Raw genomic sequence first — 19,444 nt, 5'->3', positions numbered from 1 at the left:
TTAGGTACGGACTTGCAACCTCTGGAGACCCTCAGTTTTTGGCCCACCTTTCAGGTTTATGGGGCTGGCTTATACTGGGGCTTGACTTTTTTATTCTGGTGCGAGCAGTGGCATTTTAGGGGGCATGCATTCTGTTTTTACACTGTGTGAATGTGTTTTTACTACTTCACTGTGTGTGTGTATGTTTGCTGTGCGGCTATGACCGCGGCACCTTATATGCGGCTGACAGCTGCGGCGCTCGTTCTGGCCGGGCGCTCTGAGCGCCGGCTTACTTTCGTTTTGGCCGCCCGCTCACTTCCCCCGAGCACATAAGCGGCTGACATGTGCGCTCGGGACAAGGAGCGCCATTACAGCTTCTTCTCCGCTCTTTTCATAACTCCACCCCCTGGGCTGTCAGAGCTCCCTAGAGGCACGAAGGGGCCTCCAATCAGCGACGTGGGCGCGATTTTCAGTGGATGGGGCCAATCAGTTAGTGCCTCTGCCTCAGGCACGCCCATCTCTGGCTATTGGCTGGCCCGATTTACACTCTAGCTGCATGGAGCCGAGTTCTCCTCACTGCAGCTGCCAGGGGACACAGACTAGAGTGAGAAAGTTCCTGTCTTTTTCTCATTATGTCCGTCCCCAGAGCTGTTCCTCCTTCTAAACAGAAAACTGGAATGTCAGTGTCTTATTTTGTCTGTAAGCACTGTAATGCTAAGATGCCTGGCTCTACTGAACCCACTTGCTCTGCCTGCTCCACTGCTCCCCCAGACCCCCTGGTACCCCCGGATGCCCTTTCGGTTCCAGTGGATTCTGCAGTCCCTCCAGCCTGGGTTTCTTCCCTGACCCAGTATATGGCCGACTTGACTCAAGTCTCCCCTTCGGTGGCTGAGGCCTCCCGGGAAGTGGTGTCCGCCTTGAAGGGGTCTGCCCTGCGCTGGCCCTCTCTGGGGGCCCGCTCCTCTTCCCCAAATACTTCACGCTCTCACAAGTGTAATAGGGGTGCCTTGTCCAACTCTTCCATTGAGCCTTCAGATAGGCGTGGGTGCTCCCCCCGTGGGTCCCGCCCCCCCCCCCCCTGTCATCTGGTCACAAACGTCGCTCCTCCAGAGGATGTTCTCGGAGTCGCCGCTCTGCCACGCCAGAGCCGCGTACACGGTCAGAGTCACCACCCTCCAGGACTGCCTCCACAAGTTCACATTCTCCTGGTGAACTGGCTGACGAGGCTTCCGAGCCGGCATCTGACTCAGAGGACCACAGTTGAAACGGTGAACTCATTGGTCGCAGCCATAAGAGACACCTTTCACTTAGAGGACCCAGGATCTTCGGATGTAACTCCTGAAGTATCCTTTCATCGTGCTAAGCCATCACCTCAAAGGTTCAGCTCTCACGCGGACTTTGACGCCATTCTGGAATCTGCATGGAAACATCCAGACAAGAGGTTCCCAGGAATAAAGACAATTCAAGAACATTATCCATTTGACAAGGATCTTGTCAGTAAGGTGGTTTCCCCTCCTTCAGTGGATCCATCAATCTCCCGAATCTCTAAGGCTACTACACTGCCACTGGCAGATGCGGCTGCCTTCAAGGATTCCACGGACAAGAAGGTGGAGTCCTTAGTGAAGTTTGCCTCTGAAGCAGCTGGCTCTTCGCTTCTTCCCATCTTCGCCTCGACATGGGCGTCCAAGGCCCTATCGGAGTGGTGCCTAAAACTCCGTCAGGGTATCCTAGCGGGAACCCCCCCCCCCCAGTGGATCTGTCTGCTCTGGCTCTCCAATGCTCTTAAGCTGGGGAATTTCTGTGCACAGCTTCCATGCAGTCAGCCCGTTGTTCTGCTTTTGCTGTGGGTCACCTAGCTGCTCTCTGCCGTTCTATGTGGCTTAAAGCTTCGAATGCGGATGCCACTTCCAAAAGTAATCTCACTGAGCTTCCTTTTACGGGTGGCCGTCTTTTTGGCAAGCGCCTTGACGAGATTATCTCTGAGGCGACTGAGGGTAAGAGTTCCTTGTTGCCTCAAAATAAGGCGCGCTCCACTTCCCAAAGGAAGTCCTCTTCCTTTCGGTCCTTTCGGACCCTTGGCCCCAGCAAGGGGTCTGAGCAGGCGCCTTCCCGGGACAAGAAGGCTCCCTCGTGCCGGGCGCGCCCATCTTGGAAGTTGGACACAAACTGTTCCGGACGGTTTGCAGCCAAATCAGGCAACCGCAAACCCACTTCTGCATGAAGTGAAGCCCCCACCCGCAGTTTTATCTCGGGTGGGTGGTCGTCTCTTACTTTTTCGAGACATCTGGGCCACACACATTCAGGACTCTTGGGTCAGGGACGTGGTGTCCAACTGTTACCGAATCGAATTTGCCTCCCTCCCGAGGGATCGCTTTTTTCGATCCCGGGCCCCCCGGTCTCCTTCTCTAGTGAAGCAATTTCGAGAGGCTCTCCATTCTCTGCTTCTCCAGGGGGTTATCGTTCCCGTTCCTCCAGGGGAACGTTTTTGGGGTTTCTATTCCAATCTTTTTGTGGTCCCCAAAAAGGACTGTTCTGTACGACCAATCCTAGACCTCAAGCGTCTCAAAAGTCATCTTCTCATCCGCCACTTCCGAATGGAATCTCTCCGTTCGGTAGTGGTATCCCTAGAACAAGGGGAGTTTCTTTCTTCGGTGGACATCAAGGATGCCTACCTCCATATGCCAATATTTCCAGGCCATCACCGGTATCTCCACTTTGCGGTTCCGGAGGGGCATTTTCAATTCGTAGCCCTGTTGCAGTCGAGGGGAGTCTCGGTGATACCCTACCTGGACGACCTTCTCATCAAGGCTCCCACCAGAGCCCAGACTCTGGAGAATGTGGATGTCACTCTTCACACTCTGGATCGCTTCGGGTGGATGGTCAACCGGGACAAGTCAATCCTCTCTCCCACCCAGTCTCTGATCTTCTTGGGACTTCACTTCAACACGGCCTCTGCCCGAATTTGCCTTCCACCGGACAAACGTCTGACTCTTATGTCAGGAGTCCGCTCCATTCGGGCTCAGGTCCCAGTTTCAATCCGCACTTGTATGGAAGTCCTGGGTTGGATGGTGGCGGCCATGGAGGCCGTACCCTTTGCCCAGTTTCATTACCGCCCTCTTCAACTGGCGATTCTCTCTCGATGGAACAGATCTCCTCTGTCCCTAGATTGCAAGATTGTTCTCCCTCGCAGGATCCCTCAGTCTCTGCTCTGGTGGCTCCGCTCCCCCCTTCTTCTTCAGGGGCGGTCATTTCTTCCCCTTCACTGGCAGGTAGTTACAACGGATGCCAGTCTGTTGGGCTGGGGCGGTGTGTTCAGGGATTGCACCGTTCAAGGACTCTGGTCTCCCCGAGAAGCCCTTCTTCCGATAAACATTCCGGGGGTGCTCAACTGGGAAGCAGACTTCCTCAGCCGGTCCTCACCCGACCCCCGGCGAGTGGTCCCTACATCCAGAGGTCTTCGAGCAGGTCTGCGACCTCTGGGGCATTCCAGACATGGACCTCTTCGTGTCTCAGCACAATCGGAAGATCCTTCCTTTTGTTTCCAAGTCCCGGGACCCTCAGGCTCTAGCCGTGGACGCCCTAGTGATTCCTTGGGAGCGGTTTGCCCTACCCTACCTGTTCCCTCCCTTCCGCTCCTTCCCAGGGTTCTGAGGAAGCTCAAAGCGGAGGACGTTCCCGCCATTCTGGCAGCTCCAGATTGGCCCGAAGGTCGTGGTACACAGTCAGGTTCCTGGACGACTCTCTGCTGCGCCTTCCGCTTCGTCTGGACCTGCTCTCACAGGGTCCTCTTTGCCACCCCAATTTACAGTCGCTGCATTTGACGGCGTGGTGGTTGAGGCCGCGGTTTTGAGGGCCCGCAGTTTCTCTTCCCAAGTCATTCACACCATGCTCAGGGCGCATAAGCCCTCCTCGGCAAAAATTTACCACCGTACTTGGCGGTCTTATTTTCGCTGGTGTGAAGCTCAGGTCCTGTCTCCTGTGACTTTCTCGGTTCCCAGTCTTCTCTCCTTTTTGCAGTCGGGTTTGGAACTGGGGTTGTCTCTCAGTTCCCTTAAGGGTCAGGTTTCGTCCCTTTCTATTCTTTTCCTGCGTCCTCTGGCTTCTATTTCTCATGTCCGGACCTTCCTTCAAGGAGTGGCGCATGCTGTCCCTCCTTACCGGTCACCCTCTCCCCCTTGGGACTTGAATCTGGTTCTGAGTGCCCTCCAGGGTGCACCCTTTGAGCCCCTTGGAGAGGTGTCTCTGCGCCTCCTTTCTTGGAAGGTGGCGTTTCTTGTTGCTATCACCTCCATCCGGAGGGTGTCTGAACTGGCAGCTCTTTCCTGCCGTTCTCCTTTTCTGGTGATCCACCATGGCAAGGTTGTTTTCCGGCCAGATCCTTAGGTGGTTTCGGCTTTTCATCTCAATGAGGACATTGTCCTCCCGTCTTTTTGTCCCGCTCCTTCTCATCCTAAGGAGCGTTCACTCCACAAGCTGGATGTGGTTCGGGCTGTTAGGTCCTATCTCTCTATTACTTCTTCGTTTCGTCAGTGTGATTCCTTTTTCGTCCTTACGGAAGGTCGTCGTAAGGGACAACCTGCTTCCAAGGCCACCATTTCCTGGTGGATTCGGTCTGCCATTTGGGAAGCCTATCGCTGTAAGGGGAAGATTCCTCCTTTCAGGGTTGTGGCTCATTCTACCCGTTATGTTGGGGCATCCTGGGCTCTCCAGAACAGAGCCTCTGCCTCACAGATTTGCAAGGCGGCTACCTGGTCGTCTTTGCACACTTTCTCGAGGTTCTACCAGGTTCATACCTTCACATTGGCTGATGCTAGTCTGGGCCGTAAAGTGTTGCATGCGGTAGTGGAACGGTCGTCTTCCTGATTACTTATCTGCCCACCCAAGGGATGGCTTTGGTACGTCCCACGGTCTGTGTCCCCCAATGGAGCCGATAGAGCAAAGGAGATTTTATTTACTTACCATAAAATCTCTTTCTCGGAGGATCCATTGGGGGACACAGCTCCCACCCTCTTTTGGGGTTTTCTTCGTTTCTCTGTCCGGGGGTGTGTTCAGTTGAATTTTTTCTTCTGGTTCTCAGACAGTTTGGGTCTTCTTTGACCTGTCGGTCCTCTCCTATTGCTCTGGAACTAAAACTGATTAGCTCAGGGCCTGGAGGCGGGTATATCCTGCTGGGAGGAGCCAACTTTTTTTTTTTTATCATAGTGTCGCACCTCCTAGAGACAGCAGCATACACCCACGGTCTGTGTCCCCCAATGGATCCTCCGAGAGAGAGAGATTTTACGGTAAGTAAATAAAAAAAATCCTTTTGTGGCATTTCCTTTCCAATATCACAGCAGGCTAAGGTTATGAAGTTTCTAGTTAAATGGGCACTGTTATTAAACATGATTTTTAATGTTTCCTTATGCCAAAAAAAATATCTTTTATAATTGGCTTCTATTGAAAAAAATAATGTTTTGTTAGTTTTTCTGCTGTATACTTCTGTCCACTTTCTCCTGCTGGGAGATTGCACTGTGTGAGCAAGAATAAAGGTAAGATACACAGCTTTTTAAAGCTCAGAATATATATATATATATATATATATATATATATATATATATATATATATATATATATATATATATATATATATATATATATATATTTTTTTTTTTTAAAGGGTTGGCGGAGTGTTAGGAGTAGGAAGGGAACATAGCCTGAGTTAGTCTACAAAAGTTTATTTGGTGACAGGTACTCTTTAAACTTCCCCAGAAACCTTTATGACCTATATTCTATTTATTTTAGGAAAGATGAGCATGGGAGATTACGGAGCAGAATTGCTAAGGCAATACCAGGAAAACCTGTCTGAGGTTGTGCATGATGCCGACTTGGTTCTCGGCGGTCTGTCATCAGCAACTAACCTAACAGATCATGAAAGAGAGGTGCGTCCCCACTGCTTAGTGCATTGTCCAGAATAGTAATTTTTTCGGCGTATTCTTTTCAAAAGATGGACAAATGCTGCAAATCCCTGTACCCTTTACAGCTTCTGTAATCAGTGGAAAGCCCCTGTTCAGTGTTCTGATGGGCCATTCTATTAATGTTTTCTCCAGCGGGTTTCTGAATAAGGCTTTGTTTACATTAGACAAATGAAGTATGTCTGTGGTATACATTAAGATACTCACCAAAATGCCAATGCATGCAACAGTGAGCCAGTTCTTTAAAGGGGTACTCTCGTTGGGAAAACAATTTTATTTTTTTTATTTTTTTTTATTTTTATATCAACTGGTGCCGGAAAGTTAAACAGATTTGTAAATTGCTTCTATTAAAAAAAATCTTAATCCTTCCAGTACTTATTAGCTGCTGAATACTACAGAGGAAATTCTTTTCTTTTTGGAACACAGTGCTCTCTGCTGACATCATGAGTACAGTGCTCTCTGCTGACATCTGTCCATTTTAGGAACTGTCCAGAGTAGGAGAAAATCCACATGGCAAACACATGCTGCTCTGGACAGTTCCTAAAATGGAGAGAGATGTCAGCAGAGAGCACTGTGTTCCGAAAGAAAAGAATTTCCTCTGTAGGATTCAGCAGCTAATAAGTACTGGAAGGATTGAGATTTTTTAATAGAAGTAAGTTAAAATCTGTTGATTTAAAAAACCAGTGGATTTAAAAAAAAAAAATTTGGTTTGCAAGGAGTGTGCCCTTTTAAAGAGAACGGGCTCACTGGAGTACCTCTTTTTTTGATCACATCTTCTGTTTCAGGTAATGGAAAGTATTGTGAGAAAAAACTGCAGTTCTCGTATCTTCAACATACTGGCATCTTGTGTGTTTGAAGAGCAAACCTTAGCGGTGGTGGCCGTCTGGCAGCTGCTGTTAGCAATGCAAGAGTTAAGCCCGTCCGTGAAGTCTCTGATGGACGAGATCCGTAAAGAACCAGGAGCCGATATCTTCTTCCAGAGTGGTAAGATGGGTTCAATTCAACCCAACAAAATAAACAGAAGTGCTCCAATAGTCTGTAGAGTTGTCTCTGTAAACGTGTCTATTTGCTTTTATTGAAGGGTTCTCCGCTGCTCAAGCGTTCGGAACATTTTTGTTCCGAACGCTTGGAAAAGGCGGCGGTGGTCGTGCCGTCACGGCCATGCCACTCGTGCCATCATGTCACGCCCTCTCAATGCAAGTCTATGGGAGGGGGCTTGATGGCAGTCACACCCCCTCCCATAGACTTTCATTGAGGGGGCGTGGTGTGATGTCATGAGGGGCGTGGCATTGACCTCATGCCACCCGCACTCTGCATTCTAAATGAACACTGGGTGCTGCACAGAGATCGCAGCGTGATCCCTGGGATCAGACATCTTATCCACTATCCTTTAGGGGTTAAGATGTCTAGGAGTGAAGTACCTCTTTAAATGGTAGCTCCCACCACCCTTTTTTTTTTTTTTTTCTGTCCCTGCTTATTGCCAATCTATCCCTAACCCACTCCCTGTTTTAATTTTTCTTTTTACAATATTAAAAATAACTTTTTGTCTGCCTGGTAGTGTGCTCACTACCAGGCAGACTTCCCCAGCAGGCACCACATCACTGATACCTGCTGGGGACAACACTTCCGCCCTTAGTGTATCTACACAGGGTGCCTCCAGCGGTTTCACCACTACAACTCCCAGCTTGCCCTGACATCTATTGACTGTCAGGGCATGCTGGGAGTTGTAGTAGTGAAACAGCTGGAGGCACCCTGTGTAGATAAACTATAAGTTAGTGCCATGCGGCGCTGCGGCGCTAGCCCGTTCCCTCCGTCAAACCCCCCCCCCCATACCCCGTTCCCTCCATCACAACCCCCCCTCCGCCCGCATACCCCATTCCCTCCATCACAAACCCCCCGCCCGCATACCCCGTTCTCTCTTACTTACAGATACTGCAGAGTCCGGCAGCGGGCGTGCAGGGGCAGCGGCGGTGACGACATGTGCGGGAGGAGTGGCCTCCCAGCCAGTGGCCGGGGAGTCAATGCGCGAGAGCAGCCTAAATGAAAAAGGACTGATTGCCAGGCCAAAATCAGTCCTTTTTCAGGCGTGACGTCACGCCAGGCTGCAGCCGGCCACTAGGAGGGAGACCCCTAGTGGCCGGTTTTCAAATGTAAATTACACCATGTTAATAAAAAAAAAATAATGAAACTATATTACATGTACTACAACATATCAAAAAAAAAAAGTTGGTGCCCATTTAAGTTAGAGTTTTTGTTTTTCCTATCACAGTGATGAACAGGGAGAATGAAGTGGCTGAGATTTTGGAGCTCCACAGCGAGTCAATTGCACAAGCGTTCAGACACTGCGATGTCCTCAGCTTGGTGTCACCCCAGGATGAAGCACTCAGCAACTTGGTTAAACAGGTAAATGCTTGTCCAGCGAAATTTTAAGTCTGTGAATATTTTTGCAAAGTCTTGTTCACTATTGTCTTCTCTTTTATTGACCTTAATTATTATTTTGGAAATTCCGTATTTCATATTACATAGTTTTTATGCTGATTTAGGGTGCTCTTACACATGGCGGTTTTTGCTGCCTGTGATCCTGCATTGTAGGCAGGACCTGGACTTCCCTCTTATAGGGGTACTCCGGTGGAAAACTTATAATTTTTTATTTTATTTTTTTTGGTGCCAATATACATTAAGATACTCACCAAAATGCCAATGCATGCAACAGTGAGCCAGTTCTTTAAAGGGGTACTCTCGTTGGGAAAACAAATTTTTTTTATTTTTTTATTTTATTTTTATATCAACTGGTGCCGGAAAGTTAAACAGATTTGTAAATTACTTCTATTAAAAAAATCTTAATCCTTCCAGTACTTAGCTGCTGAATACTACAGAGGAAATTCTTTTCTTTTTGGAATACAGAGCGCTCTGGTGACATCTCTGTCCATTTTAAGAACTTTCCAGAGTAGGAGAAAATCCCCATAGCAAACATATGCTGCTCTGGACAGTTCCTAAAATGCACAGAGATGTCAGCAGAGAGCACTGTGTTCCAAAAAGAAAAGAATTTCCTCTGTAGCATTCAGCAGCTAATAAGTACTGGAAGGATTAAGATTTTTTAATAGAAGTCATTTACAAATCTTTAACTTTCTGGCACCAGTTGATTTAAAAAAAAAATATATATATAAAAAAATTTTTTTTCCACTGGAGTACACCTGTTAGCGGAGAATTTAAAGTGCTAGTGGCTGCAGAGCACATGTAGGAGCGTCCGCTTATACAACCACGTGACTTTCTATAGCACAGCTGCTTTTTGTGACAATGTTATCCCCTTTTAGTAAAAGTTTCTGTGCTGGGGAAAGATTTTAGGCACTGTTCATATTTTGTGATGTTGCCCTTTCCGTAATGGGTTGTAATATTTTTAAAAGGCAGAAATATCATGGTCTGAAGTGCAGATCTTCCTGCTAAAAATAATGAAAACCTGACAGGCCATTGATTTTATTTTTAGATCCATTATTGACGGACGTCATAACATTAGTGTGTACAAAGATTTATGATGCCTTGTTAAGCTAACATATGATTGTTTACACCAGGGCATATCTCAATGATGGCTGCCTCCCCAGAGGTCCGGCATACATATGTATCGGTGTCTTTAAGACACCGATACAATTGAATAGCTGTGCTTTCAGAGCAAGGGAACACTATGCTCCCTGCCTGGCCAGCATTTCCCCTATGATGCAGGCGGCACGTTTAACACTTCCTGCATCTGCTCTGAACAGACCTAACTAGAAGAGGCCGGAGCAGTGGAGTAGCGCGGGAATTTGGGCAGAAAACCAGCACTTGGGCAGTGGAGTGCAGATGTTTCCCAACTTTATCTCTACAGTTGTTTCAAAACTACAATTACCATCATGCTCTTCTGTGTGTGGCAGCTTTATACTCAGGGGAACGGTGTGTGGCAGCTTTATACTCGGGGGCACGGTGTGGCAGCTTTATACTCGGGCATGGTGTGTGGCAGCATTTTATTTAGGTACACAGCATGTGGCAGTATTATATTCATTGGCATGTGTGGCAGTATTATACCAAGGGCACAGTGTGTGGCAGTATTATACCATGAGCACAGGGTGTGTCAGTTGTGGAATGATTGACTTATTAGAGTAATAATGTTCTACAACAGGCAGTGCCTATTTCTTGCATGACACTGCGGCCGTTGGGTGTGAACAAGGTCTTAGCGTTTTAACTCTGACCTTTACCAGATGGCAGACCTGGAAAAGCGGACCCCTACTAAAAGTAGTTGACTTAACCCTGCTATAGCGTCACGCTGTGGGGCTGCTACTACATTTCCCAATGTGCCTATGTAGGGCAGGGTTTGAGTAGAAGGCAAGGAATACACTGAAAGTGAAGCTAGTTGGATAAGTCTGACAGCCGGATCTGTAAAACATGTAGCTGGTTGGTGTTTGGAGTGGAGTCACGTGACTAATGACTGTGATCGCAATAGGAGCTGAAACAGGCAGGCTTTAAGGAAAGGAAAGAGGTGAAAGGACGAAGATACACACTGGAGCACTTCTTTAAAGGGAGCATGACAGCAGAAAAATGACCGATCATTTTAAATTTTAGATTTTTGAGGTTTGCTATTAGCAGCTAGTACTTGCCACTTATATTGGACATCGATGGACAATGCCATTCTCCGCATTAAAGGGGTACTCCGGTGGAAAACAAGTTATTTTAAATCAACTGGTGCCAGAAAGTTATACAGATTTGTAAATTACTTCTATTAAAAAAATCTAAATCCTTTCACATATTCTTGTTCAGCACAGGAATATATCTCGGCATTTAATTTTTTTGCCATATTCTGTAACCATCTTACAGGCTGTGATGGAAAAACTAATTTCTCTATCGGCTTCATTGGTGGACACAGACCGTGGGTGTATGCTGCTGTCTCTAGGAGGTGTGACACTATGGTAATAAAAAAGGTCGGCTCCTCCCAGCAGGTTATACCCGCCTTCAGGATATACCCGCCCTGAGCTAATCAGTTTAAGCTTAGTGTCTGCAGTAGGTGGACATGGTCTGGAATTCTCCAGATCAGGTCTTCTGATTTTTTTGTTTTCCTAGTATAGGGTCATGTTAGTTTTTTATTCCTTGTTCTTTCCTGTTTTCAGGTGGGGACTCAGGGACTCCGGTTCCCTGTTTCCCTATTGCGAGTAAGGGGGCACAGACATTGCGTATAAGCGCTGTTCACTCGCCAACGGTCAGCGCCTGGGTTGGTACCTCATGGGTCCTGGTCCCCCTATTTCCCTGCTCGCCTCGCTCACGCATAGCAGCCAGGCGTGATGCAGGTAACTAAAGCTGACTGAAGACTTCACTGAAGACTCCATTAGGTAGGTTCTTCTGGCTGAGGTAAGTACTTTCCCCCCTTTTCTCCTTAGGTACGGTCTTGCAACCTCTGGCGACCCCCTGTTTTTGGCCCACCTTTCAGGTTATGGGGCTGACTTATACAGGGGCTGGACTTTTATTCTGGGGGAGCAGTGGCACCTTAGGGGGCATGTCATTTATGTTTTACATTGGGCACTTGTGGTTACTTGCGGCTGTTTCTGCAGCGCCTTATAGGCGGCTGACAGCCGCGGCGCTGGTACGGGCCGGGCCCTCTCAGCGCCAACTTACTTTCACTTTCTTCGGCAGTCTTTGCCGGCGTATAGGCCGCCCACTCTATTTCCCCGAGTGCATATGCGGCTGACATGTGCGCTCGGGACAAGGAGCGGGCACCATTACAGCTTCTTCTCTGCCAGTCTATAGCTCCGCCCACAGGGCTGTCTGAGCTCTTCAGAGGTGCGAAGTAGCCTCCTATCAGCGCCGTGGGTTCGATTTTCAGTTAGAAGGAGCCAATTAGTGCCTCTGCTTCAGGCACCGCTCTCGCTCTCTCGCGCTCTCGCGCTCTCGCTCTCTCCTAGCCTGTTTCTTACACTCTAGCTGCACGGAGCCGAGTTCTCCTCACTGCAGCTGCCAGGGAACACAGACTAGGGTGAAAAAGTTCCTGTCTCTTTTCTCATTATGTCCGTACCCAGAGCTGTTCCTCCCTCTAAACAGAAACCTGGTTCGTCAGTGACTTATTTTGTCTGTAAGCACTGTAATACCAAGATGCCTGGCTCTACTGAGTCCACTTGTCCTGCCTGCTCCACTGCTCCCCCAGACCCCCTGGTACCGCCTGATGCCCTTTCGGTTCCAGTGGATTCTGCAGTCCCTCCACCAGCCTGGGTTTCTTCCCTGACCCAGTATATGGCTGACTTGACCCAAGTCGCCCATTCTGTGGCGGAGGCCTCCCGGAAAGTGGTGTCCGCCTTGAAGGGGTCTTCCTTGCGCAGGGCCTCTGAGAGGGCCCGCTCCTTGTCTCCACATACTTCACGCTCTCACAAGCGTACTAGGGGTGCCTCGTCCGACTCTTCCACTGAGTCTTCAGGTAGACGTGGGCGTTCCACTCGTGGGTCCCGCCCCCCCTTAATCTGGGCACAAACGTCGCTCCTCCAGAGGACTTTCTCGGAGTCACCGCTCTGCCACGCCAGAGCCACGTACCCGGTCAGGATCGCCCCCCTCCAGGACTGCCTCTACTCATTCACATTCTCCTGGTGAACTGGCGGACGAGGCTTCCGAGCCGGCATCTGACTCAGAGGGCCGCTCGAATTCTGTTGAAATGGTGATCTCATTGGTGACAGCCATAAGAGACACCTTTCACTTGGAGGACCCAGGATCTTCGGATGTCACTCCAGGAGTATCCTTTCATCGTTCTAAGCCAGCACCTCAAAGGTTCAGCTCTCACGCTGACATTGACGACATTCTGGAATCTGCATGGAAACATCCAGACAAGAGGTTCCCGGGAATCAAGACGATTCAAGAACGTTATCCATTTGACAAGGACTTTGTCACTAAGGTGGTTTCCCCTCCCTCAGTGGATCCACCAATCTCCCGGATCTCTAAGGCGACTACGCTGCCACTGGCAGATGCCGCTGCCTTCAAGGATTCCACAGACAAGAAGGTAGAATCCTTAGCGAAGTTTGCCTCTGAAGCAGCTGGCTCTTCTCTTCTTCCCATCTTCACCTTGACATGGGTGTCCAAGGCCCTGTCGGAGTGGTGCCAAAAGCTCCATCAGGATATCTTAGCGGGATCCCCCCCAGAGGATCTATCTGCTCTGGCTTTCCAATGCTCTAAAGCTGGGGACTTCCTGTGCACAGCTTCCATGCAGTCAGCCCGTTGTTCTGCCTTTGCTGTGGGTCACCTAGCGGCTCTCCGCCGCTCTATGTGGCTTAAAGCTTGGAATGCGGATGCCGCTTCCAAAAGATCTCTAACTAAGCTTCCTTTTACGGGTGGCCGTCTTTTTGGCAAGCGCCTTGATGAGATTATCTCTGAGGCGACGGGAGGCAAGAGTTCCTTGTTGCCTCAAAATAAGGCTCGCCCTACTTACCAAAGGAAGTCCACTTCCTTTCGGTCCTTTGGCTCCAGCAAAGGGTCCGGGCAGGCGCCTTCCCGGAACAAGAAGGCTCCCTCGTTCCGGGCGCGTCCGTCTTGGAAGTCGGACTCCAATCGGTCCGGCCGTTTTGCGCCCAAATCAGGCAACCGTAAACCCACTTCTGCATGAAGTGAGGCCCCCACACGTGGTTTCTTCTCGGGTGGGAGGTAGTCTCTTACTTTTTTCGAGACATCTGGACCTCACACATTCAGGACTCTCTGGTCAGGGACGAGGGATCACTTTTTTCGATCCCGGGCCCCCCGGTCTCTTTCTCTGGCGAAGCAATTTCGAGAGGCTCTCCAGTCTCTGCTTCTCGAGGGGGTTATCGTTCCCGTTCCTCCAGGGGAATGGTTTCGGGGTTTCTATTCAAATCTTTTTGTGGTTCCCAAGAAGGACGGTTCTGTGCGTCCAATCCTGGACCTCAAGCGTCTCAACCGTCCTCATCTTATCCGCCACTTCCGAATGGAATCTCCGTTCGGTGGTGGCGTCCCTGGAACAAGGGGAGTTTCTTTCATCGGTGGACATCAAGGATGCCTACCTCCATGTGCCAATATTTCCAGGCCATCATCGGTACCTCCGCTTTGCGGTTCCGGAGGGGCATTTTCAATTCGTAGCCCTTCCCTTTGGTCTGGCCACGGCTCCTCGGGTCTTTACCAAGATCCTTGCGCCAGTAATGGGCCTGTTACGGTCGAGGGGAGTCTTGGTGATACCCTACCTGGATGACCTTCTCATCAAGGCTCCAACCAGAGCCCAGACTCTGGAGAATGTGGACGTCACTCTCCACACTCTGGATCGCTTCGGGTGGATGATCAACCGGCACAAGTCAGTCCTCTGTCCTACCCAGTCTCTAACCTTCTTGGGACTTCACTTCGAGACGGCCTCTGCCCGAATTTGCCTCCCGCCGGACAAACGTCTGGCGCTTCTGTCGGGGGTCCGCTCCATTCGGGCCCAGGTCTCAGTCCCCATCCGCACTTGTATGGAAGTCCTGGTTCGGATGGTGGCAACTATGGAGGCCGTACCCTTTGCCCAGTTTCATTACCGCCCCCTTCAACTGGCGATTCTCTCGATGGGACAGGTCTCCTCTGTCCCTTGATCGTCAGATTGTTCTCCATCGCAGGGTCCGTCAGTCTCTGCTCTGGTGGCTCCGCTCCCCCCTTCTTCTCCAAGGGCGGTCATTTCTTCCCCTTCACTGGCAGGTTGTTACAACGGATGCCGGCCTGTCGGGCTGGGACGGTGTGTTCAGGGATTGGACGGTTCAAGGACTCTGGTCTCCCCAAGAAGCCCTTCATCCGATAAACATATTGGAATTAGGGACGAATCTTCTTTTGTCTTCTTCATTGGGAGTCTCGGCTTCAGTCCCGTCCTGTCCGCATTCAGTCGGACAACGCCACGGCCGTAGCGTACATTAATCTACAAGGCGGCACTTGCAGCTCGGCATCCATGGTCGAGGTGACCAAGATTCTCATCTGGGCGGAAAGCAATGTTCCGGCCATTTCGGCGATTCACATTCCCGGGAGTGCTCAACTGGGAAGCGGACTTCCTCAGTCGGTCCTCACCCGACCCCCGGCGAGTGGTCTCTACATCCAGAGGTCTTCGCGTAACTCTGCGACCTCTGGGGCATTCCGAACGTGGACCTCTTCGTGTCCCGACACAATCGGAAGATCCTTCCTTTTGTGTCCAAGTTCCGGGACCCTCAGGCTCTGGCCGTGGACGCCCTATTGATTCCTTGGGTGGGGTTTGCCCTACTCTATCTGTTCCCTCCCCTTCCGCTCCTTCCCAGGGTTCTGAGGAAGCTCAAAATAGAGGACGTCCCCGCCATTCTGGTAGCTCCAGATTGGCCCCGAAGGTCGTGGTACACCGACGTAGTCAGGCTCCTGGACGACGCTCCACTGTGCCTTCCGCTCCGTCCGGACCTGCTCTCTCAGGGTCCTCTTTGCCACCTCAATTTACAGTCGCTGTATTTGACGGCGTGGCGGTTGAGACCGCGGTTTTGAGGGCCCGCGGGTTCTCTTCCCAAGTCATTCACACCATGCTCAGGGCTCGTAAGCCCTCCTCCGCAAGAATTTACCACCGTTCTTGGCGGTCTTATTTTCGTTGGTGTGAAGCTCAGGACTTATCCCTTGTAACCTTCTCGGTTCCCCGTCTTTTCTCCTTTTTGCAGTCGGGTTTGGAACTGGGGTGGTCTCTCAGTTCCCTTAAAGGTCAGGTTTCGGCCCTTGCTATTCTTTTCCAGCGGCCCCTGGCTTCTAATTCTCATGTCCGGACCTTCCTTCAAGGAGTGGCGCATGCTGTTCCTCCTTATCGGTCACCCTCTCCCCCTTGGGACTTGAATTTGGTTCTGAGTGCCCTCCAGGGTTCACCCTTTGAGCCCCTTGGAGAGGTGTCTCTCCGCCTCCTTTCTTGGAAAGTGGCGTTTCTTGTTGCTATCACCTCCATCCGGAGGGTGTCTGAATTGGCAGCTCTCTCCTGCCGTTCTCCGTTTCTGGTGATCCACCAGGACAAGGTTGTTTTCCGGCCAGATTCTTCCTTTTTGCCTAAGGTTGTTTCGGCCTTTCATCTCAATGAGGACATTGTCCTCCTGTCCTTTTGTCCTGCTCCTTCTCATCCTAAGGAGCGCTTACTGCACAAGCTGGATGTAGTTCGGGCTGTTCGGTCTTATCTCTCCATCACTTCTTCGTTTCGTCAGTGTTATTCCTTTTTCGTCCTTACGGAAGGTCGTCGCAAGGGACAACCTGCTTCCAAGGCCAACATTTCTCGGTGGATTCGGTACGCCATTTCGGAAGCCTATCGCTGTAAGGGGAAGATTCCTCCTTTCAGGGTTGTGGCTCATTCTACCCGTTATGTTGGGGCATCCTGGGCTCTCCAGAATAGAGCCTCGGCCTCGGGGATTTGCAAGGCGGCTACCTGGTCGTCTTTGCACACTTTCTCGAGGTTCTATCGAGTTCATACTTTCGCATCGGCTGATGCTAGTCTGGGTCGTAAAGTGTTGCAGGCGGCAGTGGATCGGCTGTCTGCCTGACTGCTTATCTGCCCACCCAAGGGATGGCTTTGGTACGTCCCACGGTCTGTGTCCCCCAATGGAGCCGGTAGAGAAAAGGAGATTTTTGTTTACTTACCGTAAAATCTCTTTCTCTGAGGATCCATTGGGGGACACAGCTCCCGCCCTTCTTGGGGTTTCCTTTAGTTCTCTGTCCGAGGGTGTTTTCAGTTATGTTTTTTGTTTTTTCTGGTTCTCGGACAGTTTGGGGTTTTCTTTGACCTGTTGGTCTCCTCCTATTGCTCTGGAACTTAAACTGATTAGCTCAGGGCCTGAAGGCGGGTATATCCTGCTGGGAGGAGCTGACCTTTTTTATTACCATAGTGTCACACCTCCTAGAGACAGCAGCATACACCCATAGTCTGTGTCCCCCAATGGATCCTCCGAGAAAGAGATTTTACGGTAAGTAAACAAAAATCTCCTTACTTCAGTCCTCTATATCTTTCGTGTTTTATAGTGATATTAATGCAAATGATAACTTTTTAATTTCTGTTCTTCTAGATGTTAAACATTCCCCAGCAGAATGATAGTAGGGATTTGCCTGCAAAGCTGCTCTTGAGTTCTGCTCTGCAGCACACTGTTCCAGTCTTAAAGTTCTGCCAACTGCTGTGTAACCTCCAAGACTCTGCCCCAGACTTACAGCCATTAATGAAAGAGCTGGAAGAACTCGGTGAGTGTTTTGGTTCTGAATATGTTACCTCTCTACTATAAACTACAGTGGTCCTTAAATGGACACTGGCATTCATTTTTTTTACATATGATAGAGCAGGTAAAATAAAAAATAAGATTTGTAATTTACTCCCTGTAAAAAAAAAAAAAAAAAAAAAAAAAAATCCAGAGCACAGACTTTGGTCTCCTGGCAGAAGACCAAACTCAGGAACTGTGGTCTGACCATAGGCAGTGAATAGCACTCACTCTCCCTGTTTCATACACAGGCAGAGAGAGTGCTATTCACTGCCTATGGTTAGACCACAGTTCCTGAGTTTGGCCTCCTCCCAGTCTGTGCTTTTGAGCAGACGGAATGCAGTCTGGACCAAAAGGGAGACCCCTAGTGGTCAGATTTAGAAGGCCATGAAAGTGACATAATTTTTTTTTAATTACTAATTTATTATCTGCTGTATCATATGCAAAAAAAAAAAAAGATATTAATGACTGTGCCCATTTAAACTTTCAATGGCCTCAGGTTACAATATTTTCGGTCTTTTCTGGACCATTGTAACTTGAAACCAAACTCCCTATACAATGCTACAGACGGTCCAGATCTGCAAAATGTGTGAATGGTTGAAAGATCTGACCAATCGGAATGGGCATTCACTGGTAAAACATCTGTATTACTGAAGTGCATGCACTGACTGGCTGTCTGGTAGCGCCCCCTACAGTACAGGGAGGTATTACATGTTCTGTACTACTCTTTACCTGTATTACTGAAGTGCATGCACTGACTGGTGTCTTGTAGCGCCCCCTACAGTACAGGGTGGTATTACATGTTCTGTACTCTTTACCTGTACCAGGTTTAGCTGCTCCTTTGGACACCAGGTGAGGGCGGCTCCATGTTACTTTTTTAGGACACTGTGTACTGTACAGGACCCTGAAGAAGCTCCTGTCCTCTACATAGACAGTGATTACAGCTCCCAGCAGATCTTTCTTACTTTTTATATAAAAGGACTTGCTTTATCTGGTTTATCTGCTTATTTCGCTTTAATCCTCACTTTTTCCTATTTTGAATGACATTTTGGGGCTTTAGAACCAATTAACAGGTTTCCATAGAGTTATGGTCACTAAATACAATGGTCTCAACAAACAATGGTCGTCCCAGAACCAATTAGTATTGTAACTTTAGGGACCACTATACAAGCAAAGAAGGAAGCGGTTCTGTCCTCTAATTCAGACTTGTTTCCAGTGTACAATGTTTTGTCTCCAAGCTTTGATTGAAATGTTAGAGGTATAAAGATATGATAAAGCGATGGCGTATTGGTAGCATTTGCCATCATTTTATGATCAGAAGGTAGGTCCAATCTCTGGCACCCATAAGCAGTGCTAAAAATAATGGGGCTGCAGTGTTGATGCAACTCTGTGGCTCCTTCAGTCTTTTCCTGCAAAGCAGTACTTAGCCAGGTGGATAGGAGCACTGCAGGGAAAAACAGTCAGGGGTCTCCTTCACTGGGTATCCTAGAGGTCACATTTGGTCACTGTTGCTTTCATTATTAAAAAATAAATAAAAAATAAAAAAAGATGGTGCTTCATGTATTCATGTACTCATTTTGCACTGCAGCTCAGTCTCCATTTGAAGGGGTTATCTGTAGACCTTTTTAAAAAAAATAATAGTTCTCCACATGATGTGGAATGTATATATATTTTTTTTTTCTTGCACCATTCTCTGCTTTCTGATGCACCGTCCTCCATTGGCGACTACTCCATTTCCTCTCTGCTGCTTTCTCCCGCACACCCTATTAAGGGTAGGGTCACATGGATGGATCCACAGCTTATTTTACACTGCATATCCGCCGCCGATGGACCCTACAGTGTACTCCCAATTGTGCCTACTCGTAGCGGCAATCCGCCGTTACAAGCAGACAAACTGCAATGTGCGAGTTCTCACGCGCATGCGCATTATACCCGCACACACAGCGGCTGCTCTTGGCCTAGCTCAGGGAGCAGGGGAGCGGCCTTGATGTGTAAGCGTACACCGCTCGTGCGCACAGCGCAGTGTGTCTGCTCGTAGCGTTGGATCAATGCTACGAGCAGGCACAACTGGGCGCAAACTGTAGGGTCCATCGTTGGCGGATTCGCAGCGTAAACTATACTGCCGATCCGTCCATGTGACCCTACCCTAAAACTACATTTCCCAGCAGTTCTCACTGACAAGACAGTTAGGCGTGTGGCTTGTCATCATGAAGTCAGAAGAGGTTGTGGCTTGATGAGCTATTATTGACCCGATTCACTTGGTTGGGCAATGTTAGAAAGTGGGCATGGCTTGTCGGTATGACAGCAGAAAAGGGAGTGGCT

At 49.2% G+C, this 19,444-nt stretch overlaps 1 protein-coding gene across 3 annotated transcripts in view; it reads left to right on the top strand.

The window, feature by feature from the left end:
- Nucleotides 1-19,444, top strand: part of ZBTB40 (zinc finger and BTB domain containing 40) — a 53,351-nt gene that overhangs the window by 16,290 nt on the left and 17,617 nt on the right. For all 3 annotated transcript variants that reach the window (XM_056542659.1, XM_056542660.1, XM_056542658.1), the window contains exons 7-10: nt 5,761-5,897; nt 6,716-6,914; nt 8,200-8,333; nt 16,940-17,108. In XM_056542659.1, the coding sequence (XP_056398634.1) occupies nt 5,761-5,897; nt 6,716-6,914; nt 8,200-8,333; nt 16,940-17,108 (639 nt within the window). The remainder of the gene's footprint in view (nt 1-5,760; nt 5,898-6,715; nt 6,915-8,199; nt 8,334-16,939; nt 17,109-19,444) is intronic.

Source organism: Hyla sarda, chromosome 10, assembly GCF_029499605.1.
Source record: "Hyla sarda isolate aHylSar1 chromosome 10, aHylSar1.hap1, whole genome shotgun sequence".
Lineage (NCBI taxonomy): Eukaryota > Metazoa > Chordata > Amphibia > Anura > Hylidae > Hyla > Hyla sarda.
The sequence above is the reverse complement of the archived record's forward strand: the minus strand, read 5'-3'. Positions and strand labels throughout refer to the sequence as shown.